This window comes from Falco rusticolus, chromosome 3 (assembly GCF_015220075.1).
Source record: "Falco rusticolus isolate bFalRus1 chromosome 3, bFalRus1.pri, whole genome shotgun sequence".
Classification (NCBI taxonomy): Eukaryota; Metazoa; Chordata; class Aves; order Falconiformes; family Falconidae; genus Falco; species Falco rusticolus.
Genome location: NC_051189.1, coordinates 42,825,716 through 42,845,093, shown reverse-complemented (window position 1 = coordinate 42,845,093; position 19,378 = coordinate 42,825,716). Strand labels below are relative to the sequence as shown.

The 19,378-nt window shown below is 38.1% G+C and overlaps 1 protein-coding gene across 5 annotated transcripts in view; it reads right to left on the bottom strand.

Moving 5' to 3' along the window:
* Positions 1-2,802: 2,802 nt before the first annotated feature.
* Positions 2,803-19,378, bottom strand: part of ARMC1 (armadillo repeat containing 1) — a 33,732-nt gene continuing 17,156 nt past the window's right edge. For 3 of the 5 annotated variants that reach the window (XM_037379527.1, XM_037379525.1, XM_037379528.1), the window contains 4 exons: positions 9,283-9,472; positions 5,787-5,903; positions 5,629-5,703; positions 4,751-5,068 (listed from right to left, as the gene is read on the bottom strand). In XM_037379527.1, coding sequence (XP_037235424.1) covers positions 4,877-5,068; positions 5,629-5,703; positions 5,787-5,903; positions 9,283-9,472 — 574 coding nt within the window. In that variant the 3' untranslated portion in view covers positions 4,751-4,876. The other 2 variants (XM_037379524.1, XM_037379529.1) reach the window with 2 other exon arrangements.

Here is a 19,378-nt window from a genome sequence, read left to right as displayed (position 1 = left end):
AGTATTTGTCACCAAAAGTTCTTCCCTACCCAGAACTTCAACAAATCAGTAAGGACTATTTTGAGAAGAAAATTGGCTTTCAACCATGCCTGGCTCGCAATGCGATCTTGTGTATAACTCAGTAAGGAAAGTTGCTTATGACAGGTTTGACTTTTCTACTCTAGGCCAGTCATTCAGACAGTACAAAGGCCTCAAAATGGAAGGCATTTCAGCTTATTTTTGTAACAAAGCATGAACTAAGAATCAGACACAGCTCACAAAATTTCATACTTCCCAGGATTCCTGAGCAATTTGGGTAAACAGATGCAGTTCTGCAGTCCGTAAAGTAAGGCTAGTAGAAAAACACCTTTGTAAAGACCTTGTGTTACAGATGTTCTTGTTTCTGTGGGATGTTAGGTGTGAACAGCGTGCCAGCTGCTCCCTGCCAGCTCACCATGGGCTCATATGATAGTTTGCCCTCCCCTTGCATCAGCAAACATCCAGAGGGGCAGTTCCTATGTAGAAGCTGACACGGCAATTCCCTGCACGGGTAGGTTAGCATGCCTGCATCCCTGAAGGACCTCAACGAGAAGAAGTATGAAACAGCAAGGCATTATTTCAAACTAGCAGTACTCCCTTATTCTCAGTACTTACATTTAACTTGGTGCTCCGACAGGAAATGAAAGCATCAGTCTTGCCATATGGTGGTTTTATGGTATCCTTTTTTTATACCTGCTACTTAAGAGACCCTTTTCATGCCAATCAGACATATTGCCGTACACTGCTGGCATAGAAGTGCTTTTTACATACGTTTGGTTTCATTTGTGATTTCATCCAGCTCCTTGGAAATGGTCAGATCACTGCAAGCACTGCTGGCTAACCATCCTGAACTGCAGGCACTGGGCAAGTATTAAACACTGCTGGAAATTATGTAGCTACCAGGTTCTGTGCAGTCTTCATGCCATGAAGAGAGAGAACTGCCGGGAACTTGATCCAGATAGCAGCCTTCAGATGCTAACACAACAAACAACTTCTACCATGACAACTGGCACAAAAATGTGGTAAGTGTGCATCTCCTCTGAGATGTTTTTGTATCTCCAGACAACTTCAACTGCTTTAATGGATTTTAATTTATTCCACAAGGGAAGCTCTAACTCTCTCAGTCACTAATGAGCCTAGTGCAACATGCACATAAATGAACAGCAACATGAAGAAATTTTAAAATAATGTAAATTCTGATGTGGCACATGCATCAGCTTACAGAGGTAGACCTCACTCTCCATGTTTTAACCAATATACATGCAAAGTACTGCAAATTTAAACCAGCTTTTTCAACCCTAATCAAAACCCGCATGTAAAGCAGGCTAAACAAGCAGAGCATTGCCTGCTCCACATAAACTACAATAGGAAAATTTCTTTAACAGCTTTATATTAAGCTTTAGAGCAGGAATCTTAACAGCCAGTCTCACCCCTGAGGCTAATTAGATGCCATAACTCATAGAAGAAGTCTCCAGTGACCCCACCACTCATCTCCTTTTACCAAATAATATGCCATCAACTTTTTCCCTGAAGAAACACAGTCAGAAACTGAGATGAGTTGAGAGGTTATTCTCTTCTCTACATTCATCTATTTTCAATCCTTTATTTTAACAAATAGATTGATTCACATTTTAGGAACTCAGAATAATCAGATACAGATGAAGAAACAGGAAAGACTATGGTTCAGCCTTCTGCAAAATGAATACAGTAAGGAATGCTGCTGCTAATTTTCATTAGGTGCATTTTTAAATTCCACTAGTTGACAGCTGGAGTGTTGTTCACAAGCAAAAAGGAGCACCCACGTTTTATTTACATTGCAGGCAGTTACAGGAGTACTTCTCACCTGCCAGTTTGCATCTGCCTAGGTATTCAATGTTTTCTTCCAAATTAGCCCCACACAGTACTCTTCCTCGTCAGCTTGCAGGGCCTATGGCAAAAGTCAGCAACATCAGCTATTTTTGTACAGAATAAGCCATAGGTGGTTGTGGAGTGGGAAAGCTAGAGTATATTCTATTTCACAATACTGCAGAATGCTTACAGTGCTTTGACAGCTGTTCACAGAGGCACAGTTATAAGCCTCAATTTTGCCTCTACCCACCCCATCAGCATTTACTCCTACTATGAGGAAACATGGTAGTGATTACTCTATTATGGTATACACAGCTATAACCCTAGGAGAATTCAGGAGCTTAAACCATGATGTAGCGGTGGCTTCCTTGGCCATCGAGTACTCTGCAACTACTGCAATGCAATACCAGTGTTCCGTCTCCCAGTTCAGCTTCTTTTTGGATGCCTCTAATTTTACAGTAATTTTTTTATGGTCATCTTTGGCCAGAGTAGAAGGGCTTTCTCATCCTTAATCTGACCTCTGAAAAAGTACAGGCATAAAGTCAATGAATGACCGCATTGTGGGGCTGGGTTTTTTTTCCAAAAGGTTTCTCCAGCAATGTTGATTCTTCTTAATTTCCTTAATGAAATATGACCTACATATTTATTTAAAAAAAAAAGCCAACGTCCAAAATACCTCCCCAAGAATGAATTTGAGATTACATCTTCAAGTAGCTTCTACTTACCTACTTTTCACAAAAAAATTGTTTAAAATGCAAGCATGCTCTAAACATACGCAAAAGCCCCATTGTGATATGCAAAGATCTCGCTATGCCTAGACATTTGCATTCCTCTGTTAAAATGAGATGAATGAAAATAAAGATGAAAACGATATAAATCTAATACCAGAAAAAGGCACCAGCCTTTGTTTAGACATTTAAAAAGGCAACAGTCATATTTTGTTTAGTTATATTATCCTTTATTATTTTACAATATATTTCAAAAACTTTTACAGGTGCCTTAAACTGTTCTACAAGAGCTGCAATACTGTCATAAAAGCACACCTACAGACCAAATGCACAAACAAACTGTAATACCTATTGGTACTGAACCATTAATATCCAAAGGGTGTAGTCTTTTAGTAAATAGATGTGCAGTAATGCAAATGCAAACAGATGTTTATGCAGAAAAATAAAACTCTGCATTCATGGCTATAGAACAGAGGACTTTTCAAACACATTTGGTACTGTAACATTCTAGACAGCAGTATGAGTAGTATTACATATTTAAAGCAATACATGCCTTGAAAAGCCTGTATTTTCAATCTGTGCGTGTAAACCTGGATGAAAAATAAACTAGATATATTAAAAAACATGAGATATCTAGTCTGCCAACAAGCTTTTGTTTCTTTTTTACCCTAGAATGACAATTAACGGGTGGGTGAACTCTGACCTGCATTATTATTTTACATTACCATTTCCTCAGCATTTCTGTAGTATTATGACAGCCTGTGAATTTTGTTTTTCATTCCTTCCTTCTGCACAGGCACAGGGGAATAACTTCGATGCATTAATATTTTTTTTCTGAGTCTCCAAGTGGTAAATATAATTAATAGTATAGCAAATACATTACCACAAAAAAGCATTGTATAATGAGGTTTATAACATTATTTAAAAGTTGTCAGCTGTATTTCTCTGGTGCAACAAAGCAGTGGCACTGCAGTTTTCAAGCACTGTGTATTGAATCCTTTCGGGCACACAGTGTTTAGTAACAGTTCAGATATATATTATTCTCTACCTACAGAAGTTTTGCTTATATTATCACTTCCGGTCACAGAAATTACCAAGACATCTTTAAACCTAGACTGTCTGTTAAGTAACAAGGTAAAGCCAATTGTCTGCATATGTTTTTAAGCCTATCCAAGCTGATGTACTTTCATGGAAGCCTCATGAAAGACATTAGGATGGAACAGTAATTATGTATCAGATTTGTTAGGTAAAAAAATGAAAAGGTTTAAAGCCAAAATTTATGAGTGTGGCACTGTGGCAAAAGAGGCATTCAGTTCTGCTTTATTCTTCAAGTTTAAAGTTTCAGTTACCATTAAATATTTACTAACAGTGAACACCATTTCTTAACCAAATACAGCCTACAACCCTCTATTCTCTGCAGACAGAGCTGCACTGGGTCATCCCTACATTAGACCACAAATTTTTTTTTGCTAGTCTTCCCAGCTAGCCTAAACAGCAGTCAGTGGTATTTGTTAGTTTTATATATATATATATATATATATCTCAGTCAGTCACACCCATCATTACAAATATGTTCTACTTTACTTACTGTACAATGTATGTATATGTATTTGTGTTTATTCAATCCCTTATTTCTTAACCTCAAGCACTCCAATGGTTAAGGGCAGGCTGGAAAAAATTCAATATACATAAAAGGGTTATAAATTTCAAGTCTGTAGTGATAGCAAAAAGGGAACATCATTGTGCTCACACTGTGAACATGGTTGGCAAAAATAAAGGCAAAAAAAAAAAAGAGGCAGACTATTTTTTTCTGGAGTCAAAATCTAGAAAATTAAACAAAATAACATTAGTCCAAAGGGATGCAGAAATAAAAAGGGTATTTCATTTAATGCAGAACTAGAGCTGTTAAGAATTTTCTTTCGCAGAGGCCCTGAGACTTGAGTTAAATGGATTCTCCCCATCACGTGTTTCATGTGAAGCCAAACTTAAAGCTCTATACGCATAAACATTTGGTATATAACAGTGGACCCATTTTTAAAAAGTGAAGCAATAGAATCTAAATGAAAAACAAATTAAAGAGCAATTTGATTGGAGGCCTCTGGTTTTTGACCCCTGCCCTATCAGGCTAAATGTCCAATAAAATGTAAAATGCAGCATACATTTGCTTAATCTAAAATTTTTGTGATGATTTATTGCAAATTGCACTTGGCAGTTCACCACACCAATGGAAAACTGGCCCCCCTGTTGGTTCATTCACACAGTCTTTTAACACCAAATACAAGTCACCAGTAGAAAGATCTTGATAGAAAGTTTGCTGCTGTGCTGAGCCAGCTTGCTGCACCTTCTGGGTGCGACCCAACACGAGACACTGCTTTGTCCTGTTCCTTAGTAGGGCTTTCATCTTCTGGTAAATATTCAGGTAGATCTGTATTCTGCTCTACTTCTACTGGAGTATCTTGGAATGGAACTAGCATCTGATAAAACACAACAGATTAAAATTACATCAACTGTTGTAACTCAAAAGAATGATACATATATATATATATATATATTGAGGATGACAGACATGCATGTTGTGAGACTCCTTCCCTATTCCCCTATACATCAAGAATATAAATGGAACCTACTATATATCTGGAATCTACTATGATTAGGATATAAATAAAAAAAGCTTTGGCTTAACATGCAAGAAAAAAAAAATCAATAAAGACAGCCCTTTTACTGTAGTTGCAAAATAAAAACAGTGCAGCAACTGCAGCCAAAAAAACCCCAAAGGTTCTCTGTGATCCTTTTCATATCATTAAGGAGAGAAATATTTACAGTATTTTTGTCCTTCTTCCAAACACTTAAGTTTTGTAAAACTGTTCTACGGATACATGCCCTGACATCGGATACTCTTCATTCTCCTTCTACTGTATGTGTAGCACACTCACTTGAAAAATTTTGCCTGGCATCAGATGTCATGGGCACAGAGGTGCTGGTATTAAAGATAGAGCTGAGCTAGAACAACTGGTATTTTAAAAACATATCCTACCTCCTCGCCACTTTCACTTTTCACAACTTGCTGTGCCTTCATAACTTTGGTTGATGCTATTGCCGTTGCCAATGCCTACAAGTACACAGAAAAAAGCCAAGAGCTTAGTGTGACAGAAAGCAATAACATGAGGATCTGGAGGCTTGTCAAGCACTTACCTCTGCTTTTAAGTCTGAGCGAATTCGGACCACACACCTTTGAACAGCCATTTGAAAGGTAAAACTAATAACACCTTTAATTTTCAACAAGGCTTCTTCACAAAGATTCCTTCGAGACTGGAAAAGAAACAAACACCCCACAACTAAAGTACTTTCATAACACACCATGTGAAAATGCTCACAATTAATTGTTAAGGAATTCCTGTATGTCTGAGGGCAGGTTGTTACTCAACCACATTTTTGCAGAAGAAAATTGAGACTTACATTTTAGTGCACAAATATTAGGCTCTCTTGCCACAAAAAAAAAAAAAAAAAGAGAAAAATTGCTTACACTTTAGAAGTCAAAGAAGGATGGAATCAACTGTAAATAATTAGAGAAAAGTGCTGAAAAGCAAAGAATGTTTTTTTCTGCCGTATGATCAGCTAAACAGTCCCCTCTGGTTAAGTTCTGATTGACTGAAGTGCTCATTGATGAATAGTTAGTGTTTAAGTTGGTATTTATCAGACACCTTGCCTCCATACTGACTGAATGCATCAAAGCAGCTGTTGTATCTTTCAGCTGCTTCATCTGTGGCAGCTCACAGACATCACTGCACAGCACAATTCTTATTTCAAAGGGAAAATATTTGGTTGATAACCCACAGAATGTTATGCTTAAAGCAAGTGACATTGCCTGCTGTGCTGTAACATTACATTGACCTGTACTAGTTGCATCTGCTCTACATTATCTCAGAATTTTCTGTCATTTATTTTTCCTTTTAATATTTGCACAGATTAGTTGTAACAAAACAGATTAAAATATACTTGGAGAGACTGCTAGCAGAAAAGGGGAAAAAAGAGGAGATGCACTGTACCAGAAATAAACTGACAGCCTTACACAGGTTCAAAATAATGATGTATTTAACTTTTACTGCAAGTTTCTGCAAGGTTTTAAATAATAAGTTATTTCAAAGCATGTTACATTAGCTCTCAAATAATTGGTGGTCAGTATTTGGGATAGTTTCATGCACAACAAGTAAATAAAATTATTTTAATCTCTGAAAGAACTATGCAAATCAGGGGCGTTTTTTGGCAGTTTAGCATATATATTGAACTAATTTGTGTAAGTTTATGTATTTAAATAATGTTTTTGAGACTTTGAAAAATAACTTTATACCACTCATTCACAGCTTATTAGCCTAAACAAATATTTTATTCTTACATGGGTGTATAGCAATTCTGTGACAGAATTTGGCTTTTTACTCTGAGATCCCAGGTTAAATCACAGGCATATCAGTTTAATTCAAAATGAACGTTCAGTGATTAGATACCTGACAAATCACTTCTTAAAAGAAAAAGGTCCATACAGACCTTACCAAGGCCCATATAGACTCCCCAAACATCTGGAAGCTTGGCAGCACCGGTCTTGCTGCACAAATGTCCTTTACAAAGTATGTTTAACTATGGCAGTTAGGCACAAACCTCAATACACAGCTAGACATCTTTCTGCATGGTACTCCTGAAGCGTGGGCACAGGGTAGGACAGGTACAGTGTAGGACAGGTGAAGTTTAGATTATTTTCTTGCACATCAAACCCTGATCACCATACCCTAGACAAGTACTGCTAAAATGTATAGACTAGAAAACTTACTGAGGGGGGTGCCACAGACTCCTGAAATACTGCTTCATTCTTTCCTTTTTTTGTAAGCTTATAAGTAATTTTGATAATTAGATCTTAAAATAAAAACATCCAACCCCACACTAAACCACAAACGACCTTTCCCTCCTTGAAATAATCAGTATCTAATACTTGAGGTTTTAAAATCCACAGGCATTTGTAGGATTTGCAATCATTCCTAGCAGCAGCTTCTTGTTCCAAATCTAGAAGATAAAACACAGGTAAACTTAAAATACAGTGTTTATAACCCTGCGTTTACCTACTATGTTTTTTAACACTCATATGTGCCACTTTATAATCTTTGCTAGTTAAGTTGGGAATAGCGTTGAATGAAACTATGCTGTTTTTATTGTTCTCATCCTTCATTATCCTTCCAGTGCTAACTTACCGCGACGCTTAAAACAGCATTACAGGTATGTTTAACTGCTGGGTGAGCACCTGGAGTATCACTAACATTTCTTTAATCATCTGATGATGTACATAGAGCAATGTACACTAGCCATCTTCAGCCAGCGAACAGTCAGATTTTTCTTTTCTTTAACAGTGAGCTAGAAAAACATGCTGGTGCGCTCTAGGCAACTACAGGAGCCTGCAGTTTTGCTCTCTGGAGCTAAGCTTTTTCGGGATACCTTTGCCTCAGCTTTTAAGAGAGAAACTCCACAAATCTTGCTAAGTTACATTTGTTGAAAAACACAAATAAACACTTCTAAGATAGAATTAGACCATAGCCAGCATATCTAAACTCACAAAACATAGGTGGACGAAATTTCTTGCTTGGAGATACCTGTGAACAAACAAATCAACTAGAAGCTTGAAAACAAACCAAAGCAAACTTAACAGGAGACAACCAATAGGACTGAATTAAAAAAACCCCTTCAGAGCACAAAAGCCAATGGTGTTGACAAAGCACTGCCTTTTAGACATAGCAAGTGCTGGAAGGACAGAACTGTAAAAAATATTTACTTTGTATAAAGTGAGCTAGAGCAGCATGTTATTTCTAAAGGAATTAACTATGGTCTTATGAAAACAGTACGATGGGTATGCTGTTGGTAAACTGGGCCTGTGGACACGCTTACTTGGCAAAATATAAAGCAACAAAGCAAAGGATCAGGTCTGATCATTTAAAATGGGTACAAAACTGAAGATACAGAGTCCGGAGGGCACTTGTGGATAACATGCTTAAATAGTCTACATGCTGTTTGGCAGCCGTAAAAAGGCAAACATGGCCCTGGGGTGTTATCTACAGGGGTATGGTAGATAAATCCGTAGAAGTTATTCTGACATTACATAAAGACTCAGTGAGACCTCATTAACTCAAATGCCATTCTGGTCACTACAGTAGAAAAGATCTCACAGACAATGAAAAGATGTAGCAAAACCAGCTCAAAGAAAATGCAGCATTTCTAAATTAAGAGTAAGGGGGAAAAAAACCACCAAAACCAAAACCCAGTGTCTGAAATCTCCGTAACTAAAAGGAAACTTATTTTTTGTTTAACACACTGATACACTCACAAGATACCCTTAAGCAAAGCCGCTAAAGGTACCTTATTTATCCCCTTCTTTCTTGAAAAAGAAAATTAGGAAAGGCGAAAACAGAATAGTTTTTTAGAGTAATTAAAAAGCCATCAAGGAACTTACCTTAAAACATCTTCTTTAGATCTTCTGAGTAAGCTTGATTTATGCAAGATTTTATTACAGATCTTGCGATTCAAAATATAATTCATGGAAATTGCTGACAACTGATGATGCCACACAAGCAGCCTGAATACATTGTTTTTGTGGCAAAATACATCTCAGTATGGCATGCCTTATTTACATAAATGCTGAAGGTTTCCTTACCGAATCATCAAGGCCATCTATATGCAAAACCACTGTCTTGGCACGCTTATTTGTGCTGCCGAGGAAAAACTGTGCTTTCCGTCGACGATAATTCATCTCATTCACATTGTCTGTGTCTGACATGTTAGAAGACTGAAGGATATCATAGACTTCAGAAGCTAAAAGTTTAGTCTCTCCTGGTGTAGTGGTCCTTCAAGAAAAAAGGGATTAAGATTTGTAAATATTTCTTTTTACATTAGTACTCTGAACAGTTGCTCATTATGTCCTTGAAACTGGAATACTCCACGTGCTACAGAAATACAATTATACAGTCAACAAATAGCAAAGATTTTAAAAGAGGAGAAATTAGGCACAGCTATTTCCTTTCCAATACTCCAATTTTTAAGTCTGTAAATTCTAATATAATTGTAAACAAGTCTGTGTTCTCAAACAACCTGAATATAGTTTACATCAGTTTGACAACTACAAACCAAATGTTAGCAGATGCTTAGTGCACCAGTTACTTTGTCCATGTTGAGGTTTGGTTTTTTTACCAAAAGATCTCCAACTGCCTTGTGAGTTTAATTTCCCACTTTCCTTTTTACATAATAAAAATAACCTCTCTGTTCAACTGCAATCTTTCCAAATGTTTTCTTCTCTGAAGCTACTGAGCACAAACAGCTGAGCAGAATCCCAGTTCTTGAGGAATCCGAAGGTTATTTCTGATTAGACTAAAATTTATGGTACAAACTATATGTTAGCATTTTTTTAGACAGAAAAAATGTAGATAATTGAACATATATTAATTTCTTATGATTAAAGGTAATTTTAGTAAGGTACTAACATAAATCTGTTGTCTAAATTCAGGCATTTTAATTATGCCAGTGATTTAAAGCTATGTGCGGAAACAAAATTATTACTACATCAACTTGTAATTAATCTTAAAATGATGAATGACAGCTTTGCTGCTTTGTTTAGCAAACACGAAGTAACAAGTACCTTTAGACTTCTTTTTTCTTCCATTTGACTTCTTTAATTACCAGACATTAAACACATTTTCCATCCTACCATACAGACAAATAACACTGAAGCAAGAATGTTAGGAGTTCTCAGCTTGTGGAGGTCCCAGCTAGCTTCCCCCCTGCCCCTTCTCTGCACCTGGTTTTGAACCACACTCATTTGGAGAGGAAAACATGAGTTCTGGTGATCATTCAGTACACTGACAGCATTCAACAACAAAAAAAAAAGGTAATAAGCAAACCACCAAGACATAAAATAGTAAAGCATTTCAGCATACGTTCAATTTTAAATACATGCTTACATTCTACTTTCCTACAGTGAAAAAAAGAATATGTTAATTCACAGAAACAAGTGCTGGGAACTCACAAAGATTTCAACTTCAAGCTTCCACAATTTGTTAAAGTAATAGAACAAATGATAAAGCCATGCAAGCTGATGTCTTGAGGTAGTAATAAATTAGCTTGTGCAAAAGTGACAACTTATCAAGATACTATGAAATTTACCTGACCATTAGTTTTAGCAAATTCTTTCAACAAAAATGACAAAATCCCTGGCCATTTCAACAGATTTACAATAGCAGACTTATTTTTTCGTAAGTTTAAATGCAGTTAACTAAGCACACTACTGAAAATATCATTATCCCACCTACAGCACCCACTATGCTGTTGGTAAGAGGGTTTTTTTGAATAAAATTTTACTACTGCATTCTAGAGTTAAAAAAAATTCAGCAAGACAAATACAAAATAAAATATACTTAATATTAGCCATAATACATAAATGCATATATACATACACAAAAGAAAGATAAAGTTATCAATATGTCTAAATATATAAAATATACAAGTACCTAAGAGCAAAAAAAAAAATCAACAGTCACTTTCATACAAGTTTTGTGCTCACAACATTATAGTTGGCATAGATCTTGGAAAAATAATGAACCGAGATTAACTGTATTACTGAAACAACCTGTTGACTTGCAAACACAAATTTAAATCTCCTCTTATTCAATACAAGCATTCTAAGATATTCCCAAAACAAGTCTATACAAGTAAACGTTATGCATATGCATACACACACTCTTAAACTACTCTGATAATTTCCTGTATTTTTCCAAATAGAGGATTATTACTATCTACCACTAAGTTACAGATGGTAACTCTAGTTACCCCTTTCACATTTAAAAAAACCACAAAAGCCCAAACACAAGTCTTTAATCTTATATAAAGAGAATCTGTTGCAAAATAAGCAACTGACTGTGAATAAGCAGCAGCATGAAACTCAGACACTACACTACAAAGGCAAGAACAGTAGATGTCACATACGAATACCAGGTCGCAAAGCAATCCCCTAATAAAGGTATAAGCCAGTTTTTATTCTGCAGAAATGCAGTACTACACTTTCAGCAACTCAGTTAAAACAAAACTGCACAAAATTCCATACAGAAATTATTCTACAATTTCTAGTGCACTGGTAAAATGAGTGAATACAAGTTTTGCATCAATCTTATTTTTTAATGAAAGTGATTTATACAACAGCTACAAAAAGAATAGAAACCTTAGTATTTTAATATCAGGCTAAATCTAAGGAAGAATTTAGTGTTGGTTTTTTTTTTTTTTTATAATGAGGGTGGTGAAACACTGACAGGTGGCAGATGCCCCATCCCTGGAAACACTGAAGGTCAGGTTGGACAGGGCTCTGAGCAGCCTCATCTAGTTGAAGATGCCCCTGCTTATTGCAGAGGGGTTGGACTAGATGCCCTTTAAAGGTCCCTTCCAACCCAGACTATTCCAAGATTCTATGATCTTTAAGGAAAATAACACCTGTCTAGAAGTAAGTATAATAAACCCTCTCTATTGTAAAACCAAGGTGATGTTCAATGCTGACTGTTTCTTTATACACTGTATTAGTAACAAGAAAACGAATACAATGAAACTACACATAAAATGAAAACAGAACAGTGGAAGTGTGGGTTTTTTTAAAAAATAAGGATAACACGCAGGCTCTGGTTTTGTGGCCCGAAATGAGAAAAAAAATGCAACTTTAAGAGGGTTCTGATGACACTGGCACAGGCCTTCCCAGCACCTGCACGTCAGCAGTTTGATACCGCTGCTCACAACTCTCTGACCCAGTCTCCTGCCACCACCACAGCAGTGGTGGCTCTTGCTCACCTGCCACCCCAATCACTCTAGTATAGCACTTCATTCACCATCGAAGGTGCAGGTACATACTATAAAGTCACTGTGCAGTTAGAGATTGATTGAGAATAATCAATCACTGGAACAACCTCCCCAGAGATGTGACAGTCCCCATCACTGAAGGTTTTCAAGATGCGATTGGACAGGCTGCTAGATAGTCTCATCTAGTCCCCCTTTCCCAGAAAAGGTCAAACCAGATGATCTTTCGAGGTCCATTCCAACCTGGGCTGTTTTAATATTCCATGACTAGTGTTCTGCCACCCTGCTAGGGAAACTGTAGTCTCCAGTTAGAGCAGAGTAACAGTTGGTAAGAGTCGGTAACACTCTCTTTCAGAGGCGGTAACATCTCACATTACTTCAGCCTGCCAGAAACTCAGATCTTTATCTTTCACTGTTGTTTTGAATTCCTGTCATCCCAGAATGGTCAGTATTGGAAGGGACCTCTGGAGATCATCTAGTCCAACCCCCTGCTAAAGCAGGTTCACCCAGAGCAGGTTGCACAGAGCTGTGTCCAGGTGGGTTTTGACTGCCTCCAGAGGACAAGACTCCACAAACTCTCTGGGCAGCCTGTGCAGTGCTCTGTCACCCTCAAAGGAAGGACGTTCTTCCTCATTCAGACAGAACTACCTGTGCTGCATTTTGTGCCCATTGCCCCTTGTCCTGTTGCTTGGCACTACTGAAAAGTCTTGGCCCCATCATCTTGACACATGCCTTTAAGATATTTGTAGACATTGATAAGACCCCCTCTCAGTCTTCTTTCCTCCAGGCTAAACAGGGCCAGGTCTTTCAGCCCTTCCTCATAAGGGAGACATTCCAGTCTCTTAATCTCATAGCCCTCCACTGGACCTTCTCCAGTAGTTCTCTGTCTCTCTTGAACTGGGGAGCCAAGTTCAACTTAAACTGCTGCCAGTCCTTCCATTATGTTCACCCAAAGCTGACTGTATAACATGACCACAGAATCCAACATATTATGTATCTGTCAGAAGAGCATAAAAGAAATAGCTGTCTTTCTTCACAACTAAAAATAACTTTGTGAACACGGTCCAAGTGCTGCAGAGGTTTTATTAGCACAAGACATTTTTTAAAGTTTTAGCTAAGCTTAAAGGACACAAAAATTACTGGCTACAGCTCCAAAGGTGTATGGGATGTGGGTTGAGTACACATGCTTGAAAAGAATGCGTAAGCAGCATATAGCATTATGGCTGTACAACCACCATGTGACAAGTATACATGCCGCATTGTAAATGATAATAGAAGGGCCCCAACAATCTTCCTAGCATAGCTGTATCTGATGTAAAAATAACATAGAAAGTTATGTTTCTTCCTTTAGAAAAAGCACAAAGTCTGAGAAAGACTAATACAGTGGATTTTCCCCTTTTGGAGAAAGACAAGACAAATACATTTGTAAATATATATATAGGGGTTTTTATATATATGTGTATGTTTGTGCAAAAGACCAACTTATCCTTTTTAGAGCTGTAATATTTTATGTATAGATTTTAAAATAAACGTGTACATTACATACACACTTCTGTATCAGAGGAAACATGCAATCATAACTCTGCTTAAAGTACAGCAGACCCTGTGTACAAGCAGAGAAACTATTACATGCATCTCCTCAGTGGCATACATTGTGCTCTAAAGACACATTAGCCCAACAGATAACATACTATAACAGCACTTCACTAGTATTAATTTTTGTTTCAGTAAGTTTATAACCTAGAGTCAGAAGGTCTTCAAATTAAAGAGGGTATCTTTCTTTACCAAAGATTAAATTACATCCTAGATTCTATCAAAAGGAAATTTGTGTCATTTAATTCCAAAAGTCTCACTTCTACATTGATGCTACTTTTGACTGTACTTGTTCCATTTGCCCACTACCCACAATAAGACAACAAAATTACCCATTAATGAAATTTCAATGCTCTTGTTAATCTTTGAACGATCACCTCAGCCCCTGGGAAGGTGATGGAAGAAATTTGGAAACCATTTCCTCCAGACAATTAAGGACAAGAAGGTGACCAGGAAGAGTGAGCATGGATTCACAAAGAGAAAGTCATGCCTGGCCACCCTGATAGCTCTCTACAATGAAATGGCTGGCTTCATAGATTAGGTGAGAGCAGTGGATTTCTCGTGACATTGTCTCCTATACAATTCTCGTAGAGAAGCTGATGGAGTATGGACTGTGTGAACAGATAGCAAGGTAGACTGAAAACCAGCTAGATGGCCAGGCCCAAAAGGTGGTGATCAGGGCTGTGAAATCTAGCTGGAGTCCAGTATTTAGTGGTGTACCCCATGGGTCAATACCAGGTCCAATTCTGTTCAATATCTTCATGAACCATCTGGATGATGGGGCAGAGTGGACCCTCAGCAAGTCTGCAGATAACACAAAACCGAGAGGAGCAGCTGATACACCAGAGGGTTGTGCTGCCACCCAGGGGGACGTGGAAGTGCAACGCCTTGCCCCTGGGGAGGAACCAGCACCGGCTGGGGGCTGACCAGCTGGAAAGCAGCTTGGCTGAAAAGGCCCTGGGGGTCCTGGCAGACTCGAAGTTCAACATTAGCCAGCAACATACCCTTGCAGCCAAGGTGGTGAATGGCATCCTGGGTCGCATTAGGAGAAGGGCTGCCAGCAGGTGAGGGAGGTGATCCTGCTCCTCTGCTCAGCACTGGTGAGGCCACACCTCGAGTGCTGTGTCCAGCTCCGGGCTCCCCAGTACACAAGAGAGATGGGCATACTGGAGAGAGTCCAATAAAGGGTCAGGAAGATAATTAAAGGGCTGATGAGGAAAGGCTGAGAGAGCTGGGACTGTTCAGCCTGCAGGTGAGAAGGCTCAGATCTTATCAATGTATATAACTACCGGAAGGGAGGGCGCAAAGACAGAGCCAGGATCTTTTCAGTAGTGCCCAGTGACAGGACAAGAGGCAATGCCACAAATCAAAACACAAGAGGTTCCCTGTGAACATCAGGGAACACTTCTTCACTGTGAGGGTGACTGAGCACTGGCATCACTTGCCCACTGGAGTTGTAGAGTCTCTATCCTTGAAGATATTCAAAAGCCACATGGTCCTGGGAAACTGGCTCTGGGTGGTCCTGCTTGAGCAGGGGAGTTGGACCAGATGACCTCCAGAGGTCCTTTCCAACCTCAACCATTCTGTGAGTCTGTGAATATATATTACAAATTGAGAGGTTGTTAAGCAAATTCAAACAGCAATGTACATGGAGCAGATCCATTTTTACCTACTTATGGATATCTATTTTTTCAGGTTAAGAGTATTTTAGAAGTTAGGCTTTTGTGTAAGTAAAGCAAAAATATTATCCCCAACTACTTTCCTTACATACTGTTTTCCCTAAGAGTTTTGCATGACAGCTTAACTAACTAATGCTTCTGATAATTAGACTAAAATATAAGCAGCTGTGTAATTTTATTTTGATTTCAGAAATTTCCTGCTCCCATATTTAGACTTATGGTTCACTGCTTAGTCCTAAATTGTTTTATATTATGACATTATGAACTAAAGGCAAGGCTAGATGGAAAAGGAGAGGCTTTGTTCTCAAAGTCATTAAACTATTTGCTAACTGGTATTTCAAATGTTTTCACCTTGGCTTATAGCATGCTCTTACCAGCCACAGTGATCAAGGGAAAGTTATTGAGCTTATTATACCTTGTAATAACAATTTAGAAACTTCTAATACAAAACTTAAAATTCCAATAATTTACTAGATACATGGAGAAAAGCTACAGCTCATTCCCTGCACAAGGCTGAGAAACCTCTGTGAGAAGAGGGCAACCAGAGGTAGACTCTTTCTATCATAGAACAGCCCACTCCCTGAAACTGTTAAGATCTAAGCAAGGAAAATGATATACAGGAACAGCGCATTTGCAATACACCACTTATACACATGTAATAGGCAATTTCACGTACAGAGTGTCTGTACTATATATATATATTCAGTATGCATGGCCCCATAAGGGAGGGGGCATGGTATACAGCCTTACAATCAATGGAGAAAGGCTGTGGTGCAGCCCATCAGAAAAGGCGGACATGATGCATTGTATGGCTCATCATTATGCTCTTGCTCATGAGTACTGGAAAACCAACACACAGAAAAATTAGACTAAAAGCAAGTCTATAAAGGCAAAGAAAGCTAGTAGTGGTGAAGGGAAGATCAACTCAATCCACAAAACTAAGGAAATAGATCTCAACCTTTTAAAGCCAGTTCAGGTAACATTTCCCATACTTACATCTCAAGGAATTTACATACTAATGGAAAAACAGTACCCGAAAGCACAGATCTTTTTAAAAAAATCCACCACACAATTAAAATCTAACAAATATGAAGAGTTTGAAGAATAAAAAATGTCTTAAGTACCCAAGTTAAGGCTCATACTTGGCAAGACCTCAGCTGAATACCATACTAAATCTACTCATGAATGAAAAGTAAAACCAACTCTAGATTTAACTTAGTCTTACCACAGAAAAATCCCAAGCCAGTCAGTGAATGTAACAAAGGACTGGATGCATAATTTTTTCTTTAAAATGCCCGTTTGAGAGACTCCATTTCTAGAATGACCCAAGTACCTTTCCAACAAGTTTGAAAAAAACTTATGATCACATTAGAAGTAGACATTTTCACTTGATCCCAATCCTTTTCATACATGCAAGTACTGCTCCTATAAGGCAAACCTAGTATTTTTCCCTAGGATCCTAAGTAGTGACATTTTCAACCATCATTTTATTTCCATAATGAACCTCATTCACTGCAATAAATGTAGTATCCTGTATGACACAAAAAGCACAAGTAAGAGTTTAATGGATTGGCATGAATTCTATCTAAATACATTGTTAGGTAAATGCAGCTGTATTAGAAACCTTAAAGCATATACTTGGTAGAGATTTATCGTCTGATTTAATTACAGTTATAGAGTGGCTAACAAATTGATATTCCCATCAACTACACCTTAAGACCACTGATGTATTTGTTTCCAGGTGACCAATCTCTTTCAGAGCCCATTCTTTCTATATTTAAAAACAGAAATCATCTCTAGCAACTAACTAAAGGGAGCAGCAAGCTGCAAAGAATTGCTACATTCTGTAAGGGGCAGGAGGGGGTTGTGGGGAAAGCACTAATCCTTGATTCTAGAAATGAGACACAGTGATTGACATGGTTTTGATGAAAACTTTGAGCATGAATGACAAGCCTAAAGAAAGAGCATGGTATTAGAGAAAAAGCAATCTGTTTCAAGACAGTTATCTGATCTGGCTGTTTTTCTGGCTGTTTTGCTCCAGTGCTAGGGCAAGATTCTTTCTTATCTCTAAGAATGCTGCTCTTTCTTTGAGCTTTTAGTGCATCCCATGATACAGTGGGATCACAAGCATATAGCTGCTCTCCTGATGCATCCCAGGCAACATGCAAGTAATTTGAAAACAACTTGGAAAGGAGCATTACTTGAGCACATACTTGCTCACAGTCCCCGTCAGTGCTATTACTACGCTACCCACTACAGTACACCTCAGCTCCCTCTAGCCCCAAAACACCTAGAAGAGACCAGGTAACTTTATACAGCAGCTGACAAAAAGGATTACCACCTGCTTTCTTAAAAGAAAGAAGTCAAAATCCTCTAGAATATAGACAGCAGGATCCTTATGCTGGCCAACAACAACATATCAAGCATAGTAGTGGGTTAACAATAGGAAAAAAAAAATCATAGGCATAGAACAGGAAAAACAATAGAACCTGTAGGACTGGGCAAGTTCAAAGTGGCACAATGAGCTGCAGTGCTATGAATCTCCAATCAAAAACCAAGCAGCTGGACTGCCCAATGAATCTACGTGCAGCCGCAGTGCTGTTGTGCTATGTGACTGCACTCCGATGATATCAACCCTGTGCTGACCACATATTACTTTTATTTACTTCTAGGTTGTTGTACCATGGAAACAAGACAAGGTCAGACAGACTTTCCTGCAATGCTTTCTAGACCTCCAAGATGCCTGCCACTTGGCAAATCTTCCAGACTCTGCTCACACCACTAGCTATGACAATTCGACCAGGAGACACCAAACCAAGAAAAGGTTGGAACAGGACAGGGAAACCTGATGTCTTGAAGTTGATTTTGTACTAAACAAAAGACAACTCACTGAAATTAGGAGTCAGGATTGGATTACCCAGTGCCACTTCCACGTCAATTTAAGACATATGCCTACTGACCCTGAAAATTTAGAGAAACCCTATGTAAATGTTGTGATGTTCTGAAGACTCCTGAAAAATAAAAAAAAGGCTAAATATTAAGTTGTAAATCTGAGTAAAATCACAGTACTATCCCATATCAACTGCTCTAAAATCAGTGACTGTGATACAATCTTAAACATTTAGCAAACTGAGTAATTATCCATGCTTAGAACATTTCCCTGATTCATTCTATTGTCCTCTGGTCACAAGAGGAGAACGAACTTTCAAGAATGGGATAACAGATTTGAACATGTGCCATATGTTTAAGCCAGCTATTCATCCAATTTTGTTTAACTCTTGCTATTTACATGCTAAATGGAAGATCAACGTTTGATCTTCCACAGCTTGGTATCTACCATATGGACATATTCACCATCTTAAAAAAGGAAGAAATCAAGTTTTGTTACTCAACTAAACTCAAAAGGCTTTAGAGTAGTGTTTGCTAGACAGGAGTCTGCACAACAGACACAAACTCCAAGTTGAATTTCACAGTAGCTATTTCCAACATCTTGCCTGCTAATGAACAGTAATCATTTCATGGGTTTATATGGCAGAAATCATGTTTATTATATGGCTTCAAGAAAATGCATCAGGTTTTAAAAAAATAATAATAATCTTAAGGGTAAGAACTGACTCTGATCCTTTCCAGTGGAAGACAGCAAATATTGGC